This window comes from Salvia splendens, chromosome 19 (assembly GCF_004379255.2).
Source record: "Salvia splendens isolate huo1 chromosome 19, SspV2, whole genome shotgun sequence".
Taxonomy (NCBI): Eukaryota; Viridiplantae; Streptophyta; class Magnoliopsida; order Lamiales; family Lamiaceae; genus Salvia; species Salvia splendens.
This window is the reverse complement of record NC_056050.1, coordinates 24,729,429-24,752,941: the sequence shown is the minus strand read 5'-3', so window position 1 is coordinate 24,752,941 and position 23,513 is coordinate 24,729,429. Positions and strand designations below refer to the sequence as shown.

Genomic DNA, 23,513 nt, shown 5'->3' with positions numbered 1-23,513 from the left:
ATAAATTAAGATACATGAAGTTTATATTATGTAAACGATAAGTACTTCCCTACCATGTCAAAAAGTTGACATAAATTCAGATGGTCATAATAAATAGTCGAGGAATTTTATACCATAGGATAATGAACTTTAATCCATTTACAAATATAATTTGGTCCTTATAATTTTAAGTTGTGGCTCAATGACAATCCATTAACACAAAATATTTTTTTGGTCCGAGGCCCATATGCTAACATCACAACCCAAAGTTATAAATCTAAGATATCAAGCACATTTTAGTAAACTCGATTTATTAGAGCATGGGACACACACACATAAACCTAAATACTAGGACATTTTACAATATTTAGGCGAACTAGAACTATATGGCATGACATGCAATTATTCAACTATAATCTCAACACTGGTTGAAGCATCTTCATGTTCCAGCAATGATACTGAATCTGTCGAACATGTTTGATCAACGACGATCTGAGTAGATTGAGAAGGATAATTAGGAACTTTTAGACGTTCAACATCACCTTCCAACATTTCCAACACTTTGTTCATTGAGGGACGATGGTCAGGACACATTTGTATGCACCATAATGCAACTATTGTCATCTTCCGACCATATTTCCTCCAACTATCATCATAGTTTTCATCATCACCACTATTCACAACTTCAATGTCCTTCCCTTGGTTAAAGTAGTCATATATCCAATTCGGAAAATATTGACTCGAATTGTCATTGTTCCCTATCAAGTCTTTCTTCAAACTCACCATTTCCATTAACAACATCCCGAAACTATAAACATCAGCCTTGTAAGAGACTGCTCCAATACTTCTGCTAATCAGTTCAGGGGCAACGTATCCTATGGTTCCTCTAGCAGCAGTCATAGTCACCGTGGTTTTATCCGTTGAGAAAAACTTTGCTAGCCCAAAATCTGATATTTTTGGGATGAAGTCATCATCAAGAAGTATGTTATGAGGCTTAATGTCAAAATGCAAGATCTGAACATCACACCCTCGGTGTAGATACTCAATCCCACGAGCAACACCAACTGCAATCTCAAACTTCGTATCCCAACTCAATGAGATTGTTTTGTCTCTATTGAAAAGATATTTTTCAAGGGAACCGTTGGGCATAAAATCATAGATAAGTGCACGTTTGGAGCCGTGTGCACAATATCCAACAAGTTTCACCACATTGACATGATGGATCCTTCCAATAGTTGCAATTTCATTCATGAAGTCTTGTCCACTTCCTCTAGATTTCCCGAGTAATTTGACTGCCACATGAAAGCCACTTCGGAGCTTCCCTTTATAGACAGAACCGTAGCCACCTTCACCTAGTTTGTCTTGAAAGCCTCCTGTCATCTTCTTAATGTCTGAATATGAATATCTAATTGGTGTGAGTTGGTTGTCACTTCGTAAGAAACTTTCGATTCTTGTATACATGGACCTATGCCTTCTCCGAAATTTCTTGATCAAAAGCCACATAGCAACAGGAAAAAGGATAAACCTTGGTAGCAAGATGATCAATTCTGCATGACAAGTGAAAAACATAAAATAAATAAATTCATCAATGTTGAATATTACTGCTTGTACAAGTTTATGTCTACATTTATACCGAATACAGAAAATATTACGTTCAAGTAACACGATAAATTATGAACTCCGATCGATGCAATCACATAATTGTTTTATAATATTATAAATAAATAAATGAATGATGTGTAATGAAACCAAGCATAATATAATACTTTTACATAGTATTTGAATAAAAAATCACGAAAATCTGGTTAAAATTAAAACCTGAAATTGTAGTAAGTAAGTAGTGCACATATATAAACAAGGAGCGCACCGATTACTAATTCCAAGCCTTGTCCATAATCAGCTAGGATATTGTAGCCTGCACGCACACCAAATAAAATTTAGAACTGAATTTTAAAATAAACATTGAGATAGATGCATATATTCAAATGCTTGTTTTTATCCATCGGAGTTATATGTGTTTATGCAAGCATTAAAAGTAGGGATACTTACGTGGTGGTATGGTTATGCCGTATTCCAAAAGGAAAGGTTGAAGTAAAGCCGTTGACAAAGCTGCGATTCCAAACAGGATGAATATAGGAGGGCTTATTACTGCACATAGCAAACCTGAAATATTTTTCGATTTAAGTTCAAAGCCGATGATCAGAGAATTTATGACAACTCTGATCAGTGATCACATATATAACGATCTTTAGCCGAAGAAATTATTCACTTACCTTGTGATCACTTCCCCAAAAGAGATATGAAATAATGAACGTATCAGGGACCTACTTACCATTTATGATAAAAGTGACTCTTATTGTGGGACGGACCAAAATGGCAAAACATAACTCTTACTATAGGACGGAGAGAGTAATACAAATGACAATTATCTCACAGCTATTATTCATAAAAACATTTTATGATTTATAGTAATTCATTAATTAACTTATTTTAAAATATATTTATAAGATAATTTCAGTTTTTTGTTATTTTTGTCATGCTTTTTCTATTTTTCTAGAACTATTATACACAAAAATTCATATTTATACTTCAATACTTAACTTATTTCAAAATTTACTCATAATTTAAAAATTTAAATATATACATATCTCAAGTTTTCGTATCATTTAATTATTTCTATCTCGTAACATATCTCATGCGCATTTTTGTCATAACTTTCGGCTACGTTGATATAAAAAAACCAACAATGATTATCAATATATTGGACCCCCACGTTAAAATCTTGCGTCTGCCATTAGATTTAAGAAAGTTGTGTTTAATGAGTTAAATAAAATAGATGAGAGAATAAAGTAAAAGAAGGAATAAAGTATATGAAGTTAGCTATTTTGTTTTTAGTTAAAAAGATAAATGACTCAAGTACCTTGGGACAACCTAAAAAAGGAATACGACTCAAATAACTTGAGACGGAGGAAGTAGTAGGTAGTGCATGTATATAAACAAGGAGCCCACCTATTACTGATGCAATGCCTATTTGAGCGGGTGACAAACCATAGCCTGCACGCAGACGATAAAATATAGAACTGAATTTAATTTAAAATAAACATCAGGAATCATTTTCATTCCTAGATCATGAGAATTTAAATTCAGATGCTTGTTTTTATTCATCGAATTTATGTTTTTATGCAAGCATTAAAAGTTAAGGATACTTAACCGTATTGTATGGATATGTGGTTGTATAGATACCAAGTTAGAAATAAGCCCGTTGATAGAGCTGCGATTCCAAAGAGAGTGAATATAGGAGGGCCTATTACTGCACATAGCATCCCTGAAATATTTTTCAGTTTTATGTTCAAAGCCGATGATCAAAATTTATGACAACTGATTGCTAATACGGGGGAGTATTAGTTATTTAAATTAGGAAGTTTAGTTAGATTTTGATATTACTTTGAAATTTGAATATTAAATCATAAACTTATAATTTTTATCAAGTGTCACGTCCATGCACAAATTGACGTCTTTGGTGATGTTAAAAACGGCATTATTTCAATATAAATAATAAAATATAAAGGAATATAAAAGAAAATACTTATTTTAATTAAACATGTCGTTTTAAACAACATTAAAAGACGACAATTTGTGCATGGATGACAATTGTGAAAAATAAATGAAATTTTGTGATTTAAATGGCTATTATTTGTAAATTGTGTGACAAGTCCAGTAAGAAAATTGATATAGCCGAAATCATCAAGCTTGGGAAATCGACAACATCATCAAAACTTAATAATTTCACGATCAAGTTTTAAGTAGGAAGAGAAATCTAAAATTTGGTCAAATCTTGTGATATTAGCTATGAATTGTCCTAATAATTAAGCATAGATAATGGAAGATCTCACCTAAAATGAGTAGAGAAGCTGGGAGAAGCAGCACTTCATATACAACTAGAGGAGAAGCAAGTGAGATAATCTTCATAAACACAAATCATTATATATTAATATCAATGATATTTTATAAATCGTTCTTACCCCACCAGAATGAGAGACCAGACAGCAAATCAGCTCTGCAGTCTTTGCAGAAGGTGAGTTCAAATCCATACAAGAGAGAGTGGTGGATTTCTGAAAGAGATACATTTTTATGATCATGAAACTCCCACGACGTCATCGCTATGAGATCTAGTCCGCACAGATGCGGTACCTCTGAGGCACTCATGCGTCCGACCTTTATATATGAATATGATCTATCATTCATTCGAGAACATTTAGTAGAAATGTTGGTGTAGAGGGATGAATTCTTCATGGGATTAGGGCAGCTCATCAAATTGATAGGGGTGGCTTTATAATCATATGGATAGGTAGAATTATAATTTATTGGGATATAGTAACTGTAATCAGAATCATCGGAAAATCGATAATTATAATAAGTAGAAGAGATGGGGAAAGAGCATATGTTGTCATAGTTGAGGGAAGCATCAGCCACTCTGATGGTGGAGTTTTGGTAGTCGATGGCTTTGACATAGAAGTTTCGAGAGTTGAGAGAGATGGAGGTGAGATTGTGGTGACATGTTAATATGTGATGGCCGCAGTTGCTGGGGTCGCCCTTGAGGAGGAAAGGGTAGCTGATGTTACGAATAACGCCACACGAAGAAGGAGGGCAGGGAGGATTAGCATGGGAGAAATGAGCTAATGTTGTAAGGATGAACAAGAGGAGGAGAGTTGTGGACATTGCAGCTTGGAGAGTTGAGATTGCCAAATATTTCTAAATAGAAGCATGCACAAAATAGATCGATCCTCTGTTTCGGAGACTGTTAATTTAGAAATAGCTGAATTGATATAATGGGGTTGGGCGGGCAGACGAAACTGATTTTGCAGCAGCAGCAGCCAGCGAAGGAGATTTGATTTGGCAAGAATTATTCATCTTGAAAAGTCTATGTCCACAAACACATCCATCACAATTTTAACTCCGCGCAGAAATTTCTTGTCGTAACAAATTTCTTTAGTCACAAATACACAACTAGTGGAAGTTATTTCTAGGAAAAGTAGATGACAACAAAAATTCAAGCATTACTAATAATCTCAATAATGCTACTACCATTGTTATCATGCAATAATAATATGGAAGCATTCTCTTTGAATCCGTAGCCCAACTTTGTTATTCATTTCCTGCCATATATGTTGGAATATTAGGAATTTGCATATGTTCGACATTGCCTTCTAACAACTCCAACACTATATTCATCGGTGGATGATTGTCTTGACTCATTTGTATGCACCATAACGCAAAAATTGTCCTCCTTCGACCAATGTTTCTATCATAATTTTCATCTACATTTCCAATGCCAATGTTCATAACTTGGTTCAAGTGGTCGTATATCCAATTAGGGAAATACTTACTAGATTCGTCATTGTTCCTAGTCAAGTCTTTGTTCAAGTTTAATATTTCTATCAACAACGTACATCCCGAAACTATACACATCAGCCTTGTAATACACTACTCCAATACTTCTATTGATAAGTTCACGAGAAACATACCCTATGGTTCCTCTTGCTGCCGTCAATGTCACTGTCTCCTTATTTGTGGAGCATAATTTCGCCAATCCAAAATCTGATATTTTTGGGATAAACTTGTCATCAAGAAGTATGTTGTGAGGTTTAACGTCAAAATACAAGATCCGAATGTCACAACCATGGTGCAAATATTTAATCCATCGAGCCAGTTCAACTACAATCTTAAATTTCATATCCCAATCCAATTAAGGCTTTTTCTCAGTTGAAGATATACTTGTCAAGGGAACCATTTGGCATGAAATAAAAAACAAGGACATGCTTGAATCTTTCGGCACAATATCCAACTAGTAGAACAACATTTACATGATGAATCCTCCCAATAGTTGCTATTTCATTGATGAAGTCTTGCCCATTAGCCCCGGATTTTCCAAGCAATTTGACTGCTACAAGATGACCACTTCGAAGTTTTCCTTTGTAAACAGAACCGAAGTGCCCTTCGCCTAGATTATCTTGAAAATTCTTAGTCATCTTCTTTATGTCCTAGTAAGAATACCTTATTGGCATGAGCTTGTTATCACTTTGTAGGAATGGCTCTACTCCCTCAAATAAGGACAAACGCCTTCTCCTGGAATTTGTAGATCAAAAACCACACTACAAAAGACAAATGACTATATATCCTTGGTGTCCAAACGATGATGGCTGAGATTAACATGGAAAAACAAGACAAATACATTTAGTGATAATAAGGCCAAATCAAAAACTTGTGGTAAAACAGTTATACAATAACTTGCATGAAGTAAAAAATGAAAGGAAAAGTGGCGCAAATTATAGTATTGAAATGGTGATTCAAGGTACCAGGTAACACGAAGTAGTAAACTTCATCGCACCACACACATAATGACATAATAAAAGAAGTATGCAAACCCATTCGTTAAAAATATTCACACACATCTTTCAACTTTGATAGTAATATTGCTAGAAAGATTTTTCTACTTTTTAGACTATTTTTTTGTCCAAAATACTCTCGAGCTCCTAAAAGGTATTTTCGTCTTTTGTTTTTTGTTTCGAAACAACCTATTGATATTATGGCAAAGTTTATACTTTTAGAGAATTTTCTTTTACATGTTGATAAGGAGGTGATTAGTAGAGGAATTAAATAGAACATTATTTATTACATCTTACATTTTTTAAAAAATATTTGTGTATATAATTTTTTTTAAATTAACAAAAATAGTTTTAAAAATTAGATTAACCTCTCTTGATTAAGATATTATACGAGTACTAGGGAAGGTTCATCCACTCTTGATTATCTTAACCTCTCTTACATTGGCTTTGGTTTTAATTTGTGGATATTAATTAATATAATGTAAAAACGTGACCTCCTAGTAGTTTTGAGAGTTGAGAGAGATGGAGGTGACTTTGTTTTCGCAGTGTAGCTCAAATCTGCTGTCACCGCAGTTTTTGGGGTCGTCGTTGAGGCGGAAAGGGTAGCTGATGTTGGAAAGGACGCCACAGGCAGAAGGGGTGCATTTTGCATCACAACATGGAAATAAATGGAGTACTAAAACAATCAGCATATACGAAAATTTTATACCAAATGATGCAGAAACGTATAGAAAATGACTAAATTGTTAAATAAAGAACTCAATTAATTGAGAACTCTATAGTATAAAACTCAAAGTAAATGTTAATAATTAAAGTCTGTCTTTTTAATTCAACAATGAGGCATTTATATAGGCAAAGTGAAATTCTAAACTTATCAAAAGAAAAAAAAACTAAAAGAAAAATAAGTAAAAATAACTAAAAAGAAAATATGTGAGAAAGGGTAGCTGATGTTATGAATAACGCCACACGAAGGAGTGCAGAGAGGTTTAGCATGAGAGAAATGAGCTAATGTTGTAAGGATGAATAAGAAGGAGAGTTATTGCTTTTGAAGTCCATGAAACAAAATACTTTCTCCGTCCATAAAACATATTTTTATTTTATTATTTTGGGATATCCCCAAAAAAATACTTTAATTTTTAAAAATAAAAATTTTCTCTCTCATACTTTATCCATATTTTCTCATTTTTCATACTTTACTCACTTTTTTTTCTCTCTCTATCTGTGTCTTTAATTTCCCCACTTTAACTCTTTCTCTCACTTATTTTATCAGTTTCTTATTAAAATTCGTATAGTGAATATATTTTTTGGATAGATGGAGTATTAGCTTTTGAACATATTAACGCTATGCTCTCGCCCGCTTCACTTAGTTTCATACTCTCTCTCTCCAATAATAGATGTCATACTTTCTTTTTTAGTTTGTCCTACAAAAGAGGTAACATTTCCTTTTTTTTGAAAAAAATTCTCTCTCACTTTAATATAAATATACTATTTTCTCTCTCCACCTAACACACAAAATAACATCTCCTAAATTCAGTGTCATTTTCCAATTATACCATCTATTATAGGACGGAGGGAGTATTTTTCATCACTAGCAAATACTACTATAACAATAAAAATGTAAGTATTGAAAGATAATTAAAACTGCTATATAAATATCATTAAATACTTAATTTATCGTTAATTAATTTAAATATGGAATTTTATGAATATTTATCATTTGAGCGAAATTACTACAAAACTAATTTTGCAGCAGCTGCCAGCTGTGCTCAACTATATGTGAAGGAGATTTGATCTGGCAAGAATTATTCATCTTGAAAAAACTAAGTCCACGATTATTATTTTTTAAGTATTTATATTGAAGTCAATGAGTCAATGGAGATAGTTGATTGAAGTGAAGTTTACAAACACATCCATCACAATTTTAACTCCACGCAGAAATTTCTTGTCGCAACAATTTTCTTTTGTCACTATGAAATATAAATCCCATTCAGCATTCAAAATCTCCAATCCATCCGGCATAATTGAGGAATTCTATCTTGTGAAAGTTAGGAGAATAAGAGTCATATTCATATATGTAAAAATCATGGATTAAATATGCCCGGTCAATGGTTTTGACCAAAGAATAAATGTGACGAGACATTTAATTTTGTGAAATTAAATGATATAGCGTCGATCTACATTTTACGTAGATAAATGTAGTATATTCACTTTCTCAAATCCGATTTCCGGTGAGTGAGAAATAGTGGATTAAAGTTGGGCATAATTAGCTTTTAATTAAAGCTTGGAGCATGTGTTTAGGGAATAATTAACTAGTGTTAATTATCCCACATTGGAAGATTAATACATCTTTAATGTGTTTAAATTAAGTGACTTTATGTTACTTAATAATTATAGTGGATCAAGACGGGTTAAAAAGCCCACACGCGCGCACACGCGCGCGCGCGCCGCCCGCCCCGCCCGAGCCCGTGCCCGTGGGCGTGGGCGTGGGCCCGGGCCCGGGCCCGATCCCGAGCCCGATCCCGATCTTGATCTTGATCTTGATCTTGGGACCACCGCCGAGTCAGCAATTCAAGTGGCTTGACACGTCGTCAAGCGAGGCACAGTCACGGCTGCCACGTGAGAAATCCACACGCTCCACACACGGATGGCACACTCCTGCCACACGCCTGTAACCGACGTCGGTTACGAATTGGCCATGATGAGCCTTCAATGGCTGGTTGACCCTGCATGGTGGCTTGGCCTATAAATAGGCTAGCCATACCACTGCATTAGGATACAACACATACAAGCATTCTCTGCATAAGCTCTCTCCCTCTCTCTGCATTGTCTTTCTGTCGAAGCTCTGCTCTCTCCTCCATCCAGTTCGCCGGAGCTCTAGTGATTGCGGTGCTGCATCAATAGAGACGTAGCCGTTTTACCTTTGGGGACGACACGCCAAACCGAAGAGCACTACCGGGGCGTATCTCGTCTTGCGGGAAGAGGCCTCCTCGACTCGGCTAAACTTAGTTCACGGTTCTTTATTTCGAATTCTTACGTTGTAATTTCATTTAGTTCAGTTTCTCCTTTTCTTTCTTTTGGGTTGTATTACGCCCGGTTTTGTTGTAATCAGTAGAACCAACAATCGCAAGACGAGATAACTTGCCTTTGAAGGATTTTGGACTCTAAACTGAACCTAAGAACTTTCGAAACATTAACACCTTTTGCTGGAGATGTCGACGGAATCCAACACTGCTGCTGCCAACGCCACCGCCGCCATTCCCTCAACCATGGCGACCACTGGACCGATCAACACTTCATCGGTTCCCTCGATGATGCCAACTCCCGGCTTCCCAGCCGCTTCATCCACTGTCCCTTGGGTTTGGGACAACCCTTACGGGGCGTCCACTGGTTCCACCTTTGGTGGTTCGGTTGGTTCCACTTTCAGTGGTTCCTTCGGGTCCTTTAATGGATCGAGTGCTGGGGCCTTCGGGTCTCACACGAGTGTTGGGACCTTCGGGTCTCACACGAATGCTGGGGCCTTCGGGTCTCATGCGGGTGCTAGTCCCTTCGGGGCTGGTACGACCATGGCGGGCTCTATGCCCAACATGAATGGTGGGGGCTCTATGCCCAACCATGTTGTTGGCTCCTTCGGGGGCAACGGAATTGGTTCCTTCCAAGGACCAAGCGCGGCACCTTTGGCACCAAGAATGATGCCACCTGCCGAGAAGCCACCAAAGTTTGGAGGATCTGACTTCAAGCGGTGGTACCAGAAGATGTTGTTCTACTTGACAACATTGGGCGTCGCCAACTTCCTCACGGAGAACGAGCCGCCCGCACCAAGCGACCAAGAGACTAGGCTCGAAGTCATGGCAGATTATGAAGCTTGGAGGAAAGGAGAGTACCTTTGTAAAAATTTCATTCTAAGTGCTTTAGATGATAGTTTGTACAATGTATACTCCAATGTAACCACATCTAAACAAATGTGGGAAAACCTAGAAAAGAAGTATAGCATAGATAATGCTGCAGGGACGGAGCAAGTTGTAGCTTCCAAATTTATGGACTACAAAATGGTCGACTCTCGACCCGTCATGGAGCAAGTCCAAGAGCTCCAAATGATCATCCACTCATTAGTGGCTGAAGGGATGACCTTGCCCGACAAATTCCTAAGGTGCACGATCATTGACAAGCTCCCTCCAAGTTGGAAGGACTTCAAGAGTTATCTCAAGCACAAGCGAAAGCAGATGACCCTTGAAGACTTGATCGTGAAGTTGCGCATCGAGGCCGACGTGCGCAAAAGTGATCAAAAGGCTAAGGGATTCACCCCAAATGAAGCCAAGGCCAATCTGTTGGAGCGGGGCGGACCCTCCAACAAACGCCCTCGCCCAAACCGTCCAAATGACAAGGGGAAGGGAAAGCAGCCTTCAAAGAAGTTTGAAGGCGACTGCTACAAGTGTGGCAAACAAGGCCACTTTGCAAAGGACTGCCGCAGCAAGAAGAAGAAGCCGGCTGCCCACGTCGTTGAGAAGGAGTTCAAAGACTGGGATGAAAACGACCTCATTGCTGTGGTCACTGAAGAGGTCAACCTTGTTAACAACAACAATGGTGGCTGGTATATTGATACCGGCGCTACTGCACATGTTTGCTCCGACAGGAGCAAGTTTGCCTCCTACACTGCTGTCGAAGGGAGGAAAATCAACATGGGGAATCAAGCATCGTCCGAAGTCCTCGGCGTTGGCAACGTGATTCTCATGATGACGTCTGGCCTAACTATCACGTTGAAGGATGTGCTGCATGTCCCGAACATCCGCAAGAACCTAGTGTCAGGATCAATACTAGTTAATAAGGGGTTTAAACTTGTATTTGAGTCTGATAGGTTTGTCTTGTATAAGTTTGGAAAATCCCTCGGAAAAGGTTATGTAACCGACAGGCTTTTCAAGCTTAGTGTAGCAACTCGCAGTGTTGCAAAGCCATTGGCCAATAATAATAAAGCATCTACTTCCTCTTATTTGACCGAGTCTTCAAATTTGTGGCATTGTAGATTGGGACATGTAAATTCAAAAGCCATTAAAAGATTAGTGAATTTAGATTTACTAAAGGCTAATGAAGTGGATAATCAAGATAAATGTGAAATTTGTCTTGAAGCAAAAATGACTAAGTTGCCGTTTCACTCGGTTGAACGAAGCACAAAACCCCTTGAATTAATTCACACGGATGTATGTGATTTAAAGATGGTGCAAACTAGAGGTGGTAAAAAGTACTTTATCACTTTCATAGATGATTGCACAAGATATTGCTACATTTATCTTTTAAGAAGTAAAGATGAAGCAATAGAGGCGTTCAAAAATTATAAGAACGAAGTTGAGAATCAACTTGGTTGTAAAATCAAAATGATTCGAAGCGATGGAGGAGGAGAATATGTAGCCCCGTTTGAGGAGTTATGCAACGCAAGTGGTATAATTCATCAAACAACTGCTCCATATTCACCACAATCTAATGGTGTTGCAGAACGCAAAAATCGAACTCTAAAAGAGATGATGAATGCACTGCTTCTAACTTCAGGATTACCACATAACATGTGGGGGGAAGCTGTTTTGACAGCCAACTATATCTTGAATAAGATCTCTCTCAAAGGAAAAGATGTCACTCCTTATGAGTTGTGGAAGGGAAGGAAGTCATCCTACAAATACCTCAAAGTGTGGGGGTGTTTGGCAAAGGTGATGGTTCCTCCGCCCAAAGAAGTTACAATCGGACCTAAGACGGTTGATTGCATCTTCATTGGATATGCACTTAACAGTAGTGCATATCGATTTGTTGTTCACAAGTCTGAAATATCGACTATCACAGTAGGAACAACAATTGAGTCGAGGAATGCTGTATTTCTCGAAAATACATTTCCTTGCAAAGACAAGGAAAAAGTCTCAACCAATTCTGAGACAAGAATTGAAGAAGCCACTAGTTCTAAACAAGTGGAAGAAGAAGCCACTAGTTCTAAATCAGCAGATGCGGAACCTGAATCGCGCAAGCGTGCAAGGCCCGATCCAAAAGATACAGTACTAAGACGTGGTAATAGAGTCAGAACACCAAAAACTTTTGGTCCTGACTACATTGCTTTCATGTTGGATGAAGAACCAACATCGATAAAAGTAGCCTTTGCTGGCCCAGACGGGCTGCATTGGAGAGAAGTTGTTCAAAGTGAAATTGATTCAATTTTGCTAAACCACACATGGGTGTTGGTTGATTTGCCCGAAGGTGCTAAACCTTTAGGATGCAAATGGGTTCTTAAAAGAAAGTTTAAGGCCGATGGAACAGTTGATAAGTATAAAGCCCGACTAGTAGTAAAGGGTTTTAAACAAAAGGAAGGACATGACTTCTTCGATACCTATTCACCTGTAACAAGGATTACATCTATCCGGGTGCTTCTCGCTATTGCTGCATTGCACAATCTTGAGATTCATCAAATGGATGTAAAGACCGCATTTCTGAATGGTGAATTAGAAGACGAAATCTATATGGAACAACCCGAAGGGTTTGTAGTACCTGGACAAGAGAAAAAGGTATGCAAGCTCGTAAAGTCCCTATATGGATTGAAACAAGCGCCATTGCAATGGCACTTGAAGTTTGATAATGTGATGTTATCAAATGGGTTTAAAATTAACGAGTGCGACAAATGTGTCTACATCAAGAGCACTAATAACGGTCATGTTATAGTGTGTCTCTACGTTGATGATATGTTAATCTTGGGTAGCAACACTCAAGTAATTAACGATACAAAGGCCATGTTAAAGAGAAACTTTGACATGAAAGACATGGGTCTAGCCGATGTAATTCTTGGAATGAAGATTCTAAGAACGAATGATGGAATCATCTTAACACAATCACATTATGTTGAGAAGATATTGAATAAATTCAAAGCCTATGATGGCGCGCCGGTTAAAACTCCAATTGAACTCGACGTTCACTTGAGCAAAAACAAAGGCGAGCCCGTTGCTCAAGAAGAGTATGCACGGGTCATCGGGTGCATTATGTACTTGACTAATTGCACTCGACCTGACATTGCTTGTGCCGTGAACAAGTTAAGTCGTTACACGAGCAATCCAAGCAAAGAGCATTGGAGAGATCTTGTGAGGGTTTTGAGATATCTAAAACATACTCAAAATCATGGGCTACTCTTCTCGAGATACCCCCCGATACTTGAAGGGTACTGTGATGCCAATTGGATATCTGATAATAGAGACTCACTTTCGATAAGTGGATACGTCTTTACTATTGGGGGTGGTGCTGTATCGTGGAAATCCACAAAACAGACATGTATAGCCCGATCAACAATGGAATCGGAGTTCATTGCCTTGGATAAGGCTGGTGAGGAAGCCGAGTGGCTTAAGAACTTCCTTGAAGATATTCCATTTCTGTCTAAACCAGTGCCACCAGTGCTAATCCACTGCGATAGCCAAGCGGCTATTGGAAGGGCAAACAATGGTTTCTATAATGGTAAGTCTCGACATATACGTCGACGACATAACACCGTGAGACATTTGATCACAACTGGCGTGATTACAATTGACTATGTGAAGTCAATAGATAATCTAGCGGATCCGCTAACCAAAGGGTTAAACCGTGATCAAATGAATAAGTTGCTAGAGGGAATGGGTTTGAAATCCACAAACTAAAGAATTATCATAGTGGTAACCCAACCATGATGACTGGAGATCCCAAGAACTTGGTTCAAAGGGACAACTAAGCTATGAGAGTTCAAGAGAAACACTCAACTATATCTATTCCCTAAGAGCAATAGAGTGTTGGAGAACTTGCCTTGTGGTAAAGGCTAAGTCTATGACTTTTAATGATTCTTAAGGATCTCAAAGAGATGGAGTTCTCAAAGAGACCAAGTATGGCAAGGTACTTGACCAAGAATCACCTATATAAGTGCGAAGTGTGGTCGCTTCATAAAAAATACTTATGAATCCAAAGTGGTGTCCAAGACCGCAATGGACACAAAACGTGAGAACGGATGAGGTCGAGGTGTTTAAGTGTTAACACCATTGTCTCGGTGCACGCCGTGGGGGATTAGTTCAAAGCATCGCGCTACTAAGCCGTCTGTGTATCCGATGGTGTCGACTATGGAGGGTTCAAAGTCAACAACTACCTATCCTTATGCTTATATACCTCTCGAGGGTTGAGCTTATGTCTGCATGCATATGCATTTGGCTATTTCCACTCATGTGGGGGATTGTAAAAATCATGGATTAAATATGCCCGGTCAATGGTTTTGACCAAAGAATAAATGTGACGAGACATTTAATTTTGTGAAATTAAATGATATAGCGTCGATCTACATTTTACGTAGATAATGTAGTATATTCACTTTCTCAAATCCGATTTCCGGTGAGTAAGAAATAGTGGATTAAAGTTGGGCATAATTAGCTTTTAATTAAAGCTTGGAGCATGTGTTTAGGGAATAATTAACTAGTGTTAATTATCCCACATTGGAAGATTAATACATCTTTAATGTGTTTAAATTAAGTGACTTTATGTTACTTAATAATTATAGTGGATCAAGATGGGTGAAAAAGCCCACACGCGCGCACACGCGGGCGCCGCCGCCGCCGCCCGCCCCGCCCGAGCCCGTGCCCGTGGGCGTGGGCGTGGGCGCGGGCCCGGGCCCGATCCCGATCCCGAGCCCGATCCCGATCTTGGGCTTGATCTTGGGCTTGGGCTTGGACTTGGATCTTGGCAATTGGTCTTTGGGTGGTCTTTGGGCTTGGGGCTTGGCCGAAACTATTCTTTTTGGACCACCGCCGAGTCAGCAATCCAAGTGGCTTGACACGTCGTCAAGCGAGGCACAGTCACGGCTGCCACGTGAGAAATCCACACGCTCCACACACGGATGGCACACTCCTGCCACACGCCTGTAACCGACGTCGGTTACGAATTGGCCATGATGAGCATTCAATGGCTGGTTGACCCTACATGGTGGCTTGGCCTATAAATAGGCTAGCCATACCACTGCATTAGGATACAACACATACAAGCATTCTCTGCATAAGCTCTCTCCCTCTCTCTGCATTGTCTTTCTGTCGAAGCTCTGCTCTCTCCTCCATCCAGTTCGCCGGAGCTCTAGTGATTGCGGTGCTGCATCAATAGAGACGTAGCCGTTTTACCTTTGGGGACGACACGCCAAACTGAAGAGCACTACCGGGGCGTATCTCGTCTTGCGGGAAGAGGCCTCCTCGACTCGGCTAAACTTAGTTCACGGTTCTTTGTTTCGAATTCTTACGTTGTAATTTCATTTAGTTCAGTTTCTCCTTTTCTTTCTTTTGGGTTGTATTACGCCCGGTTTTGTTATCTCTTGTAATCAGTAGAACCAACAATATACTTATTGCTTTTGAACATAAGTGATGGTTTCCCTCTTTGCAATAATAGGCTGTTCCGGTCCCTCTTTGCAATAATAGGTTGTTCCGATCCCACCATCACTTATCATGTTTGTGTGTAGCAAGAGATGTAATAGGTGATCCTTAGAGCTTAAGACTTAACTAGGAGTACCTCATTCTAAAAGACTAGTCTTTTAGAAGAGAGAAACTAAATAGACCAATGTTCTCGTTGGTCACGTCTAGTTATTTGCTAAGCCACCACTCCGAATTCTTGTTGGTCAAGACGAATTGATTGTTCGCTACCATTTCGAGTCATTTGGGATATCAATAAAAGCACTAATGTTACATATCAAAAAAGAGAACTCATTCCAAATGACTAGCTTGCTAGGAGAGATAGTCCATTTAGTCTATAAATCACATATTAGTTGCTCTCACAACCGATGTGGACATTAAACAGAGGCGGTCTTTCAGGCCGTGTAGACGTGTAGCGTATCTTCCCATTCCGCGATGAGATCTAAATCTAACTGTGGTTGTGTAATAAACTTGACCCGAGTTCTAATTGGTTTATAAATAAAAAGTTCAAATTTTTAATTGAACTTTAAACTTTCTTATTTTTGGGTTGTGTGCTTGGGTTTGAAACTAGCAGATATATTGGGCCTAACATAAATTTTCTTTTCCTGGAGTAAGATTTATGATATGGGCCTCAAACATTAAATTAAAAATAATGAAATGGGGCTGGGCCAATTAGCTATATATAGGATGAATAAAGAATTCTTCAATTATAATTCACAAGACCATGGAAAAACATAACTAGCTAATAATATGGTAATTCACTTCATGTTACATATGATTATGAATATATGTCAAATACACAACCAATCTGATTATGAACATATCCAATGTCAATGTCACTAACTCCTTGGTTCAAGTGGTCGTAAATCCAGTTTGGAAAATACTTACTAGATTCATCATCATTCCCGGTCAAGTCTTTGTTTAAGTTTACCATTTCCATCAACAACATTCCAAAACTATACACATCAGCCTTGTAGATACTAAGCCAATACTTCTATTAATAAGTTCAGGAGCAACATATCCTATGGTTCCTCTAGCAGCCGTCAATGTCACTGCCTCCTTGTTTGCGGTGCATAATTTTGCCAACCCAAAATCTGATATTTTTGGCACGAACTTATCATCAAGAAGTATATTGTGAGGTTTGATGTCAAAATGTAAGATTTGCATGTCACAACCATGATGTAAATACTCAATCCCTCGAGCCACTTTAACGACAATCTTAAATTTCATATCCCAATCCAATGAAGACGCCTTTTCTCGGTTGAAGACGTACTTGTCAAGCGAACCATTTGGCATAAAATCAAAAATGAGGGCACGTTTGGATCTTTCAGCACAATAGCCAACAAGCTGGACAATGTTTACATGATGGATCCTTCCAATAGTTGCTATTTCATTGATGAAGTCCTGCCCATTTGCTGCAGATTTTCCGAGCAATTTGACTGCTACAAGATGGCCACTTCGAAGCTTTCCTTTATAAACAGAACCGAAGCCTCCTTGGCCTAGTTTATTTTCAAAATTCTTAGTCATCTTCTTTATGTCCGAGTAGGAATACCTTATTGGTACGAGTTTATTGTCACCTTGTAGGAATGACTCTACTCCCTCAAAAAAGGACAAACGCCTTCTTCGGAATTTGTAGATAAAAAACCAGAATACCAAACGACAAATGATTATCCTTGGTGCCCATATGATGAGTCCCGTGTTTACGGCTGTGATAAAATGAGGAACATTTTGCTAAAACAGTAACTTGCACTAATTGATATTGAAATGTTAATTCAACATACCAGGTATCACGAGGTAGTAACCTTCATTACACCATACAAATGATAAAAAAAAATAGAAGAGTATAATTAAGAGCGATAATAGATTTGATTTTGTCCTAGTAATTAAAAGATAAATGAATTTATAGATTGTTACGGTTGTAGGTGAGTAAAAGTAGAGTGGCAATCCAACTCCAGCTCCGATGATTATTATGAGAAGGGGGTTTAGTGCTGCGGTTAAACAAGCTAGAGTTTGTTTGGGAGACAAAGTTAGCAATCTTATCTTTATCCATTGTGTTGGTATAATACATAATCAATTAAGAAGAGCGCACCTGTAATTGCCACACAACTCGCCACAAAAATTACTGCATATATATATACACATAATTAAGGAGACATGATTAACAATATTGACTTAAGAGCTGGGCAGATGGACTTATATGCAAATTTAGAATTTAGTACAACTTGAATTCAGAGAGCATACCAACTAATACAAAGTAATTAGTTGCTGATTCCACACTCCCATAGTAGTAGTCTGACAATTAAAAATGAACATTTGAGAAATTAAGAGATAGTACTAAAAAGAGAAATGAAATTGAAGATTCTTACAGTATTTTATCTCTCCTGTAATGAAGTCAGTGAATGAATATAGTAATAGACCAGTAATTCCAGTGATGATTGTCACAGGAAGGCTCACCCCTGCAATTATGAAAACTGAAGTTTGTTTGACAAAATTAGATCTCTTCTTGATTGATATATGTGATACAAATTGATGAAGAAAAAAGAAAAAAAATGTTACCTAGAATGGCAAGAGGAATTAGGATATATATATATATATATATAATCATTAATTAGGTTGTCATGAACACGGTTATGGTAGTATGCTGTTAGAATTTTCAGTGTGAATCCTTACGAGTATGTTCCAAGAAGAGTTTCTCTGCATTTTCAAGAATCAAAAGCGTTAAATTACATATATATCTTAATTATTACTTAACTTTATAAACAAGATATATATATAAGGTTTCAGCTTTCTTACCCCATATTGATTGTTGACCGTAATAGAAGTTGAGTTCAGCCCCATACAAGAGAAATCGATGGATTTTTGAGAGTGAAACATTACCCAGTTCCAGATCCATGAATTCCCATTCCGGCCACGTGGTCGCGATTATTAGATCTAACATACACATATGTGGTAGCTCTGAGGCCAAGATGCGCCCAACATAGACATAACTAAATCTGTGATGTGATACATTAGAGGCAGAATCTTGATTAATATCTGTAAAGAGGGAAGAATTGTTTAACGGGTTGGGGCAGCTGATCAAGTTAACTAGCAATTCTTCCCTAGGGTCAAAATAGCAGTATGGATACATGGAGTAAGAAGAATGAGTGGTGAAGTTATAGCCATATGAGGAATGGATAGGGAAAGAGCAGATGCCGTCGTTGTTTATGGAAGCATCAACCAGCCTGATGGTAGAATTTTGGTAGTCGATTGCTTTGACATAGTATTTGACAGAGTTTAGATGAACGAAGGTGACGTTGTTTTCACAGGTGAGTTCGAATTTGGGATCACCGCAGTTTTTGGGGTCGTTGTTGAGGCGGAAAGGGTAGCTGATATTGCGAATAGCACCGCAGACTGAAGGACTGCATTCCTTTGCCTCAGCAGAAGGGAAGAAATGGAGTGAGAGAATTAAAGTGGTGAGGAAGATGATGAGCTTGTGTGTTGTGATCATGGCTGCTGGATAATTAATGTGATTCACCAACCAATATTTGTAAGCTGAAATAGATAGATCATGTATGTCACCCACTACACATGCATGCCAACTTCCACATCACCCCACTTTACCACTCTCCCACTACCTCATCACTTCATTTGAGATGCCTACCCTCTTTCCTGGTTTTCTCTTTTGCAATCCACTTCCAATCTTGGTAGCATTCCATGGTGCAGGCTTCATTTTTAATAGGACAATCCAAAATGAAAAACGTTTCATTTTTTTGAGGACAGAGGGAGTATATAAACATATCTTTTTCACCAACAGGCATATTTATTCCCTTGTTGAATTGCTTTCGATGCATATTATAGTTCCTTATAATTTTTTATGATATTTCAGTGAGAATTCTTTAAAGTTGTATTCTAGTGTAGGAGAAACTGGTGAATCTATTGTTTATTTTGCTCTCAGGATTTTATAGATGGAAAAAAGGGAGGACGCATAGACATTTTTGTATTTAGTAGGAATTATTAGGTGGAATAAGTAGAGAGAAAAATGTAGTTGAATATTTTAATATGGAAAGAAGAGAGAGAGATTTATTTTCAAATATAGAAAGTGTACATTTTAAATGAAATAAATTAAAAGGAAAGGTAAGCTTTTTAAATGAGACAGAGGAAATAGTTTTTATTTGTGTGTGAATGACATGATAATGTTGGATTCTTTATGGGAAAATAAGATATTGTTGGATATGCATACACTTGCACTCATTATGCGAGTTGATTTTTTGCCCTTTTTTGCGGTTCATTACATGTTTGTTTAATATCTTAGTTTTTAAAATTATGGAGTAATATAAATTTAAAGGAAGAAAATGAAAATTTCAAATATTTGAAGGATGAACATATAAAATTATATATTACCGTGACATTAATATAAATTGCATATATGAGGAATATTTATTTATAACTATTTATGAGGGTCATTTTCTAAAATTACACTAGTTAACTAGTGTAGTACCTCCGTTCCACGAGAACACGCGCTCTTTCCTTTTTAGTCCCTCCCACAAAAATATGCATTTTCAAACTTTGGAAACTCTTTTCTCTATAATTGTCACGACCACATCTCCCTAGTCAAAGAAAGTGTAGCTTTACCGCGACTAAAACATACTGAAACTGTCTTAACTCGTCATAAGATGCTTAAATCAAAAGAAACATTGTCTGAAGTGTGTTGAGGGTACAAATCATGCTGAATCAGAGTAGTTATGGGAAATTGTCTTTGTTAAATGAATGTTCTGAATTTGCGCAACGGAAGAGTACCAAGACAGATGTAATATGTATGAAGACATACTACACCCGCTACCTTCCTACTTATTTGGTCTTCTGTCCCAACACCTCCTCGGCTTCGACAACAATCAACCTGCACATTAAGGAAAACAAAATGCAGGGCTGAGTACTTGATGCACTCAGTGGGCTCATGCCGAAAACTGTTTTTCTTTTAGTTGTCAGCCAAGCTGAGTGAACGCGGGGTTTTACTGAAAATCTATCCCGGTCACTAAAATCTGTTATTTCTTTCTGAAAATAGACTGCAGTCATTTAAACTTCTGATGATATGCCATATCAGCTGCGTGAATCGGGAATGTGGCCACATTCCACGACCACTGGGCCGGCCAACCTGGCGCTAGCTCACGACCCACGGACCGGCCAACCTAGCGCTAGCTCACGGTCCCTATGTGTACACTAGTCCGAGTAGGATTTACTGACCTACTGGGACCCGAATTCGATTTAACTGGGTTGGCATAGCCAACAGATAGGCAATCATAAAACAAAACATGGCATGACAACTCATTCAAATAATCATATTTTCACATAAAGCATGCTTTAAAAGAAGGAAGAGAAACCCCACCTCAATTGCTTAAACTCTTGCAAAACGGGTGTTTTCCTTGTCCTGAGATTACTCGTCGAGCGACGACGTTCCTTTACAAAATTTAATATACTTAAATTAGGCTTTAAAAAAATAATTGTGTATCTTGCATGAATGCATGCCTAAGCGTGTGCTCTTTCATTTTATCTCTTTCTTTCTAAATCTTAGAGATCTAAATTCTTTAATTAAAACTGTGACTATTAAAGTCCGCTTTAATTATTTTATCGAAAACTATTTCACACGGTTTAACCTTTCGTTCCTTCCGTGGTTTAGGGAATTAATTCCATTAACTCTTGGAATTAATCTAAGGCAAAGGCTCCAACCAAATTAATGGTCTTACTGAAAAAAGGTAATTAATTTCATAGGCAAAACTCGGCCCAGACTATTTTATTTACGTTTTTTTTTCTAATTGAGGCCCAAGTGTTTTAAAAAAATTTGGGGAGGCCCAAGTGATGAATAGTGGAAAGGCCCAAAAACTCCCTTCACCAACCATCGTCACTATCTCTCTCTCATTTCTCAAAAATTCCCAAATCAAACCGAATCCCTAGCTCATACGCCGCTTCTTCTCGGCGCAGCCGAGACACCATCATCGCTCATCGTCGCTCACGGCGCCCTGTTTGCTCGCCTCCGTGAAGGACGACCGGTGACCTCGTCGCAGGACTCCCTCCGCCGGCACTTCTCGTCACTGCCCTTTCGCGAGGCAGCCTCGACACCCTTCGGCGCTCGCACAGCAGCTGCTGGAGTCAGCGGCGCTCGCCGTCGTCGCTGATTCGCTGCTGACCTGAGATTCACGCCGCCGCTGCCGATCTTCTTTAGCGGCGAGCCGTCGCGTATCACGGTTGCCTTGCGGTCAACTTCCGGCTTCACCGTCTGGCCGCCACCAACTCCGACAGAAACTCCCAAAGCTAAGCCTCCTATCTTAGCTACTTAGGTGGTTTCTTTAAGTTGGTTCTGTTCTTGTTTTGCTTATTCTTAGATTTGGGCAGATTGTGTTCATTTTTCACAGTAACTGCAGTAGCTTGTCTAGAGCTTCTAGATTTGCATGATTTTCTTTGCGAAACTTGATTTCGGAACAGCTGTGTTGTCATCTAAAGCTCTAAATCCTCAGTTTCGCTTACTGGTCTGATATGATGTTGGATTCTAAAGCATGCTCCTATGTTCTCGAGCTTCTGTGCTCCTAAGTTCTCATGCTTTAGCTATTGTGTGCTATATGATGCAACTGAGTTGTTGGGAGATTACCTGCTGTGTGTTGATTTTGGCTACTATCTCAAGCTCGGTTCCTCGTCTCCCTCACTCCTCTTGCTGCCTCGGTCCCTCTCTGCCTTACTTCACTATCTTGTGATTGAGTTTGTGGTGAGGAAGGCAGAGGCTAAGGCCTTATTTATGCTTGTGGCCTAACTGAAAGCCTGAAAAAGGCTGAGTGTTGGCTGACCTTGCAGCATCCTTTAACTGATTTGGTGTTTTTGTGCTGCCTTGTACTCTGATTCATTTATGGATTTTGTCTCTTTTGCAGGTGCACACCAGAGCAGGCATTTGGGGCTGGTTTCCGGACTATAACAGGTCCGGTTGGGGGAAGTAAGGGCTGTTATCTGCAGCTTTGCAGAGTCTTAGCTGGAGGGGAGCCTGCTGGCTGGAGTTTGCCTCTTTCGGTCCAACTCTCACCCCCATCTCTGAAAGGTATTGTTTCCCCTTCCCTTTCCTACTACGCTTCTTTTAGTTGTCTCTATTTCATGCAACTAATTTCTCTTTTTCGTGCGCTTTGGCAGGAGCTGCGGCTGGTCAACGAGGCTGTCTTCCCTCGTGGTCTCGCCCTCCTAGCTCGTTTACAATTTGGGGCCAAGACGGCCCAGTGACGAAGGCCAAAGTAGCCCTTAGGGATTTCTAAATGTAATAGTGTAGTAGCTCAACTTTTAATTTTCGTCGTCAAAGATTGTAACTTTAGTTTTGAGATTCTGAAAACTGTAATTTGTACCATTTCTCAAGAAATAAAAATACTCTTTCATTCGTTAAATAAAAGCTGGTATTTATTTCTTAAGAATTCTCGAGAATCTAGGTCTCGGCTATTACATTCTACCCCCCTTAACAAAAATTTCGTCCCGAAATTTTGTCTCGGTTATATCTTGCACTAAATTGGTCTGAGTTTGAGTTTACCACTTTCTTTCTATGCTTTTCTATGTAACTTGAATGAGTTTGAGTCCATTTTGTGTTATTGCATTTCAAAGTCCATGAAACAAAATACTTTCTCCGTCCATAAAACATATTTTTATTTTATTATTTTGGGATATCCCCAAAAATATACTTCAATTTTTTAAAATAAAAATTTTCTCTCTCATACTCTATCCATATTTT

At 38.5% G+C, this 23,513-nt stretch overlaps 1 protein-coding gene, 1 long non-coding RNA gene and 1 pseudogene across 4 annotated transcripts; 1 reads left to right on the top strand and 2 right to left on the bottom strand.

The window, feature by feature from the left end:
* Nucleotides 1-164: 164 nt before the first annotated feature.
* On the bottom strand, nucleotides 165-4,908 carry LOC121778562 (LEAF RUST 10 DISEASE-RESISTANCE LOCUS RECEPTOR-LIKE PROTEIN KINASE-like 2.5). Of its 3 annotated transcripts, XM_042175937.1 has the most exons (7): nucleotides 4,002-4,907; nucleotides 3,873-3,917; nucleotides 3,191-3,304; nucleotides 2,989-3,033; nucleotides 2,029-2,142; nucleotides 1,847-1,894; nucleotides 165-1,526 (listed from the first exon to the last, which is right to left on the bottom strand). In XM_042175937.1, exons 1-7 carry the CDS (start codon nucleotides 4,696-4,698, stop codon nucleotides 382-384), a joined length of 2,208 nt encoding a protein of 735 aa, XP_042031871.1. In that variant the 5' UTR covers nucleotides 4,699-4,907; the 3' UTR covers nucleotides 165-381. The 3 variants fall into 3 exon arrangements, with proteins under 3 accessions (XP_042031871.1, XP_042031872.1, XP_042031873.1); XM_042175938.1 differs by lacking the exon at nucleotides 3,873-3,917 and having other exon boundaries at nucleotides 4,002-4,908; XM_042175939.1 differs by lacking the exon at nucleotides 3,191-3,304 and having other exon boundaries at nucleotides 4,002-4,906.
* Nucleotides 4,909-16,472: 11,564 nt separating this feature from the next.
* On the bottom strand, nucleotides 16,473-20,369 carry LOC121778563 (annotated as a pseudogene).
* Nucleotides 20,370-21,688: 1,319 nt separating this feature from the next.
* Nucleotides 21,689-23,175, top strand: LOC121780049. Its single transcript, XR_006045975.1, has 2 exons — nucleotides 21,689-22,841; nucleotides 22,931-23,175. It is a non-coding gene; the product is annotated as an uncharacterized LOC121780049 (long non-coding RNA).
* The last annotated feature ends 338 nt before the right edge of the window (nucleotides 23,176-23,513 follow it).

Bases quoted from the DNA above. Each gene is read 5' to 3' on its own strand.
- LOC121778562 (XM_042175937.1), bottom strand. From the start codon at position 4,698: ATGTCCACAACTCTCCTCCTCTTGTTCATCCTTACAACATTAGCTCAT. The intron at 3,305-3,872 runs GTGAGATCTTCC...AAAATATTTCAG, and splicing joins AGCTTCTCTACTCATTTTAG to GGATGCTATGTGCAGTAATA. The intron at 2,143-2,988 runs GTGGGCTCCTTG...AAAATATTTCAG, and splicing joins AGGCATTGCATCAGTAATAG to GTTTGCTATGTGCAGTAATA.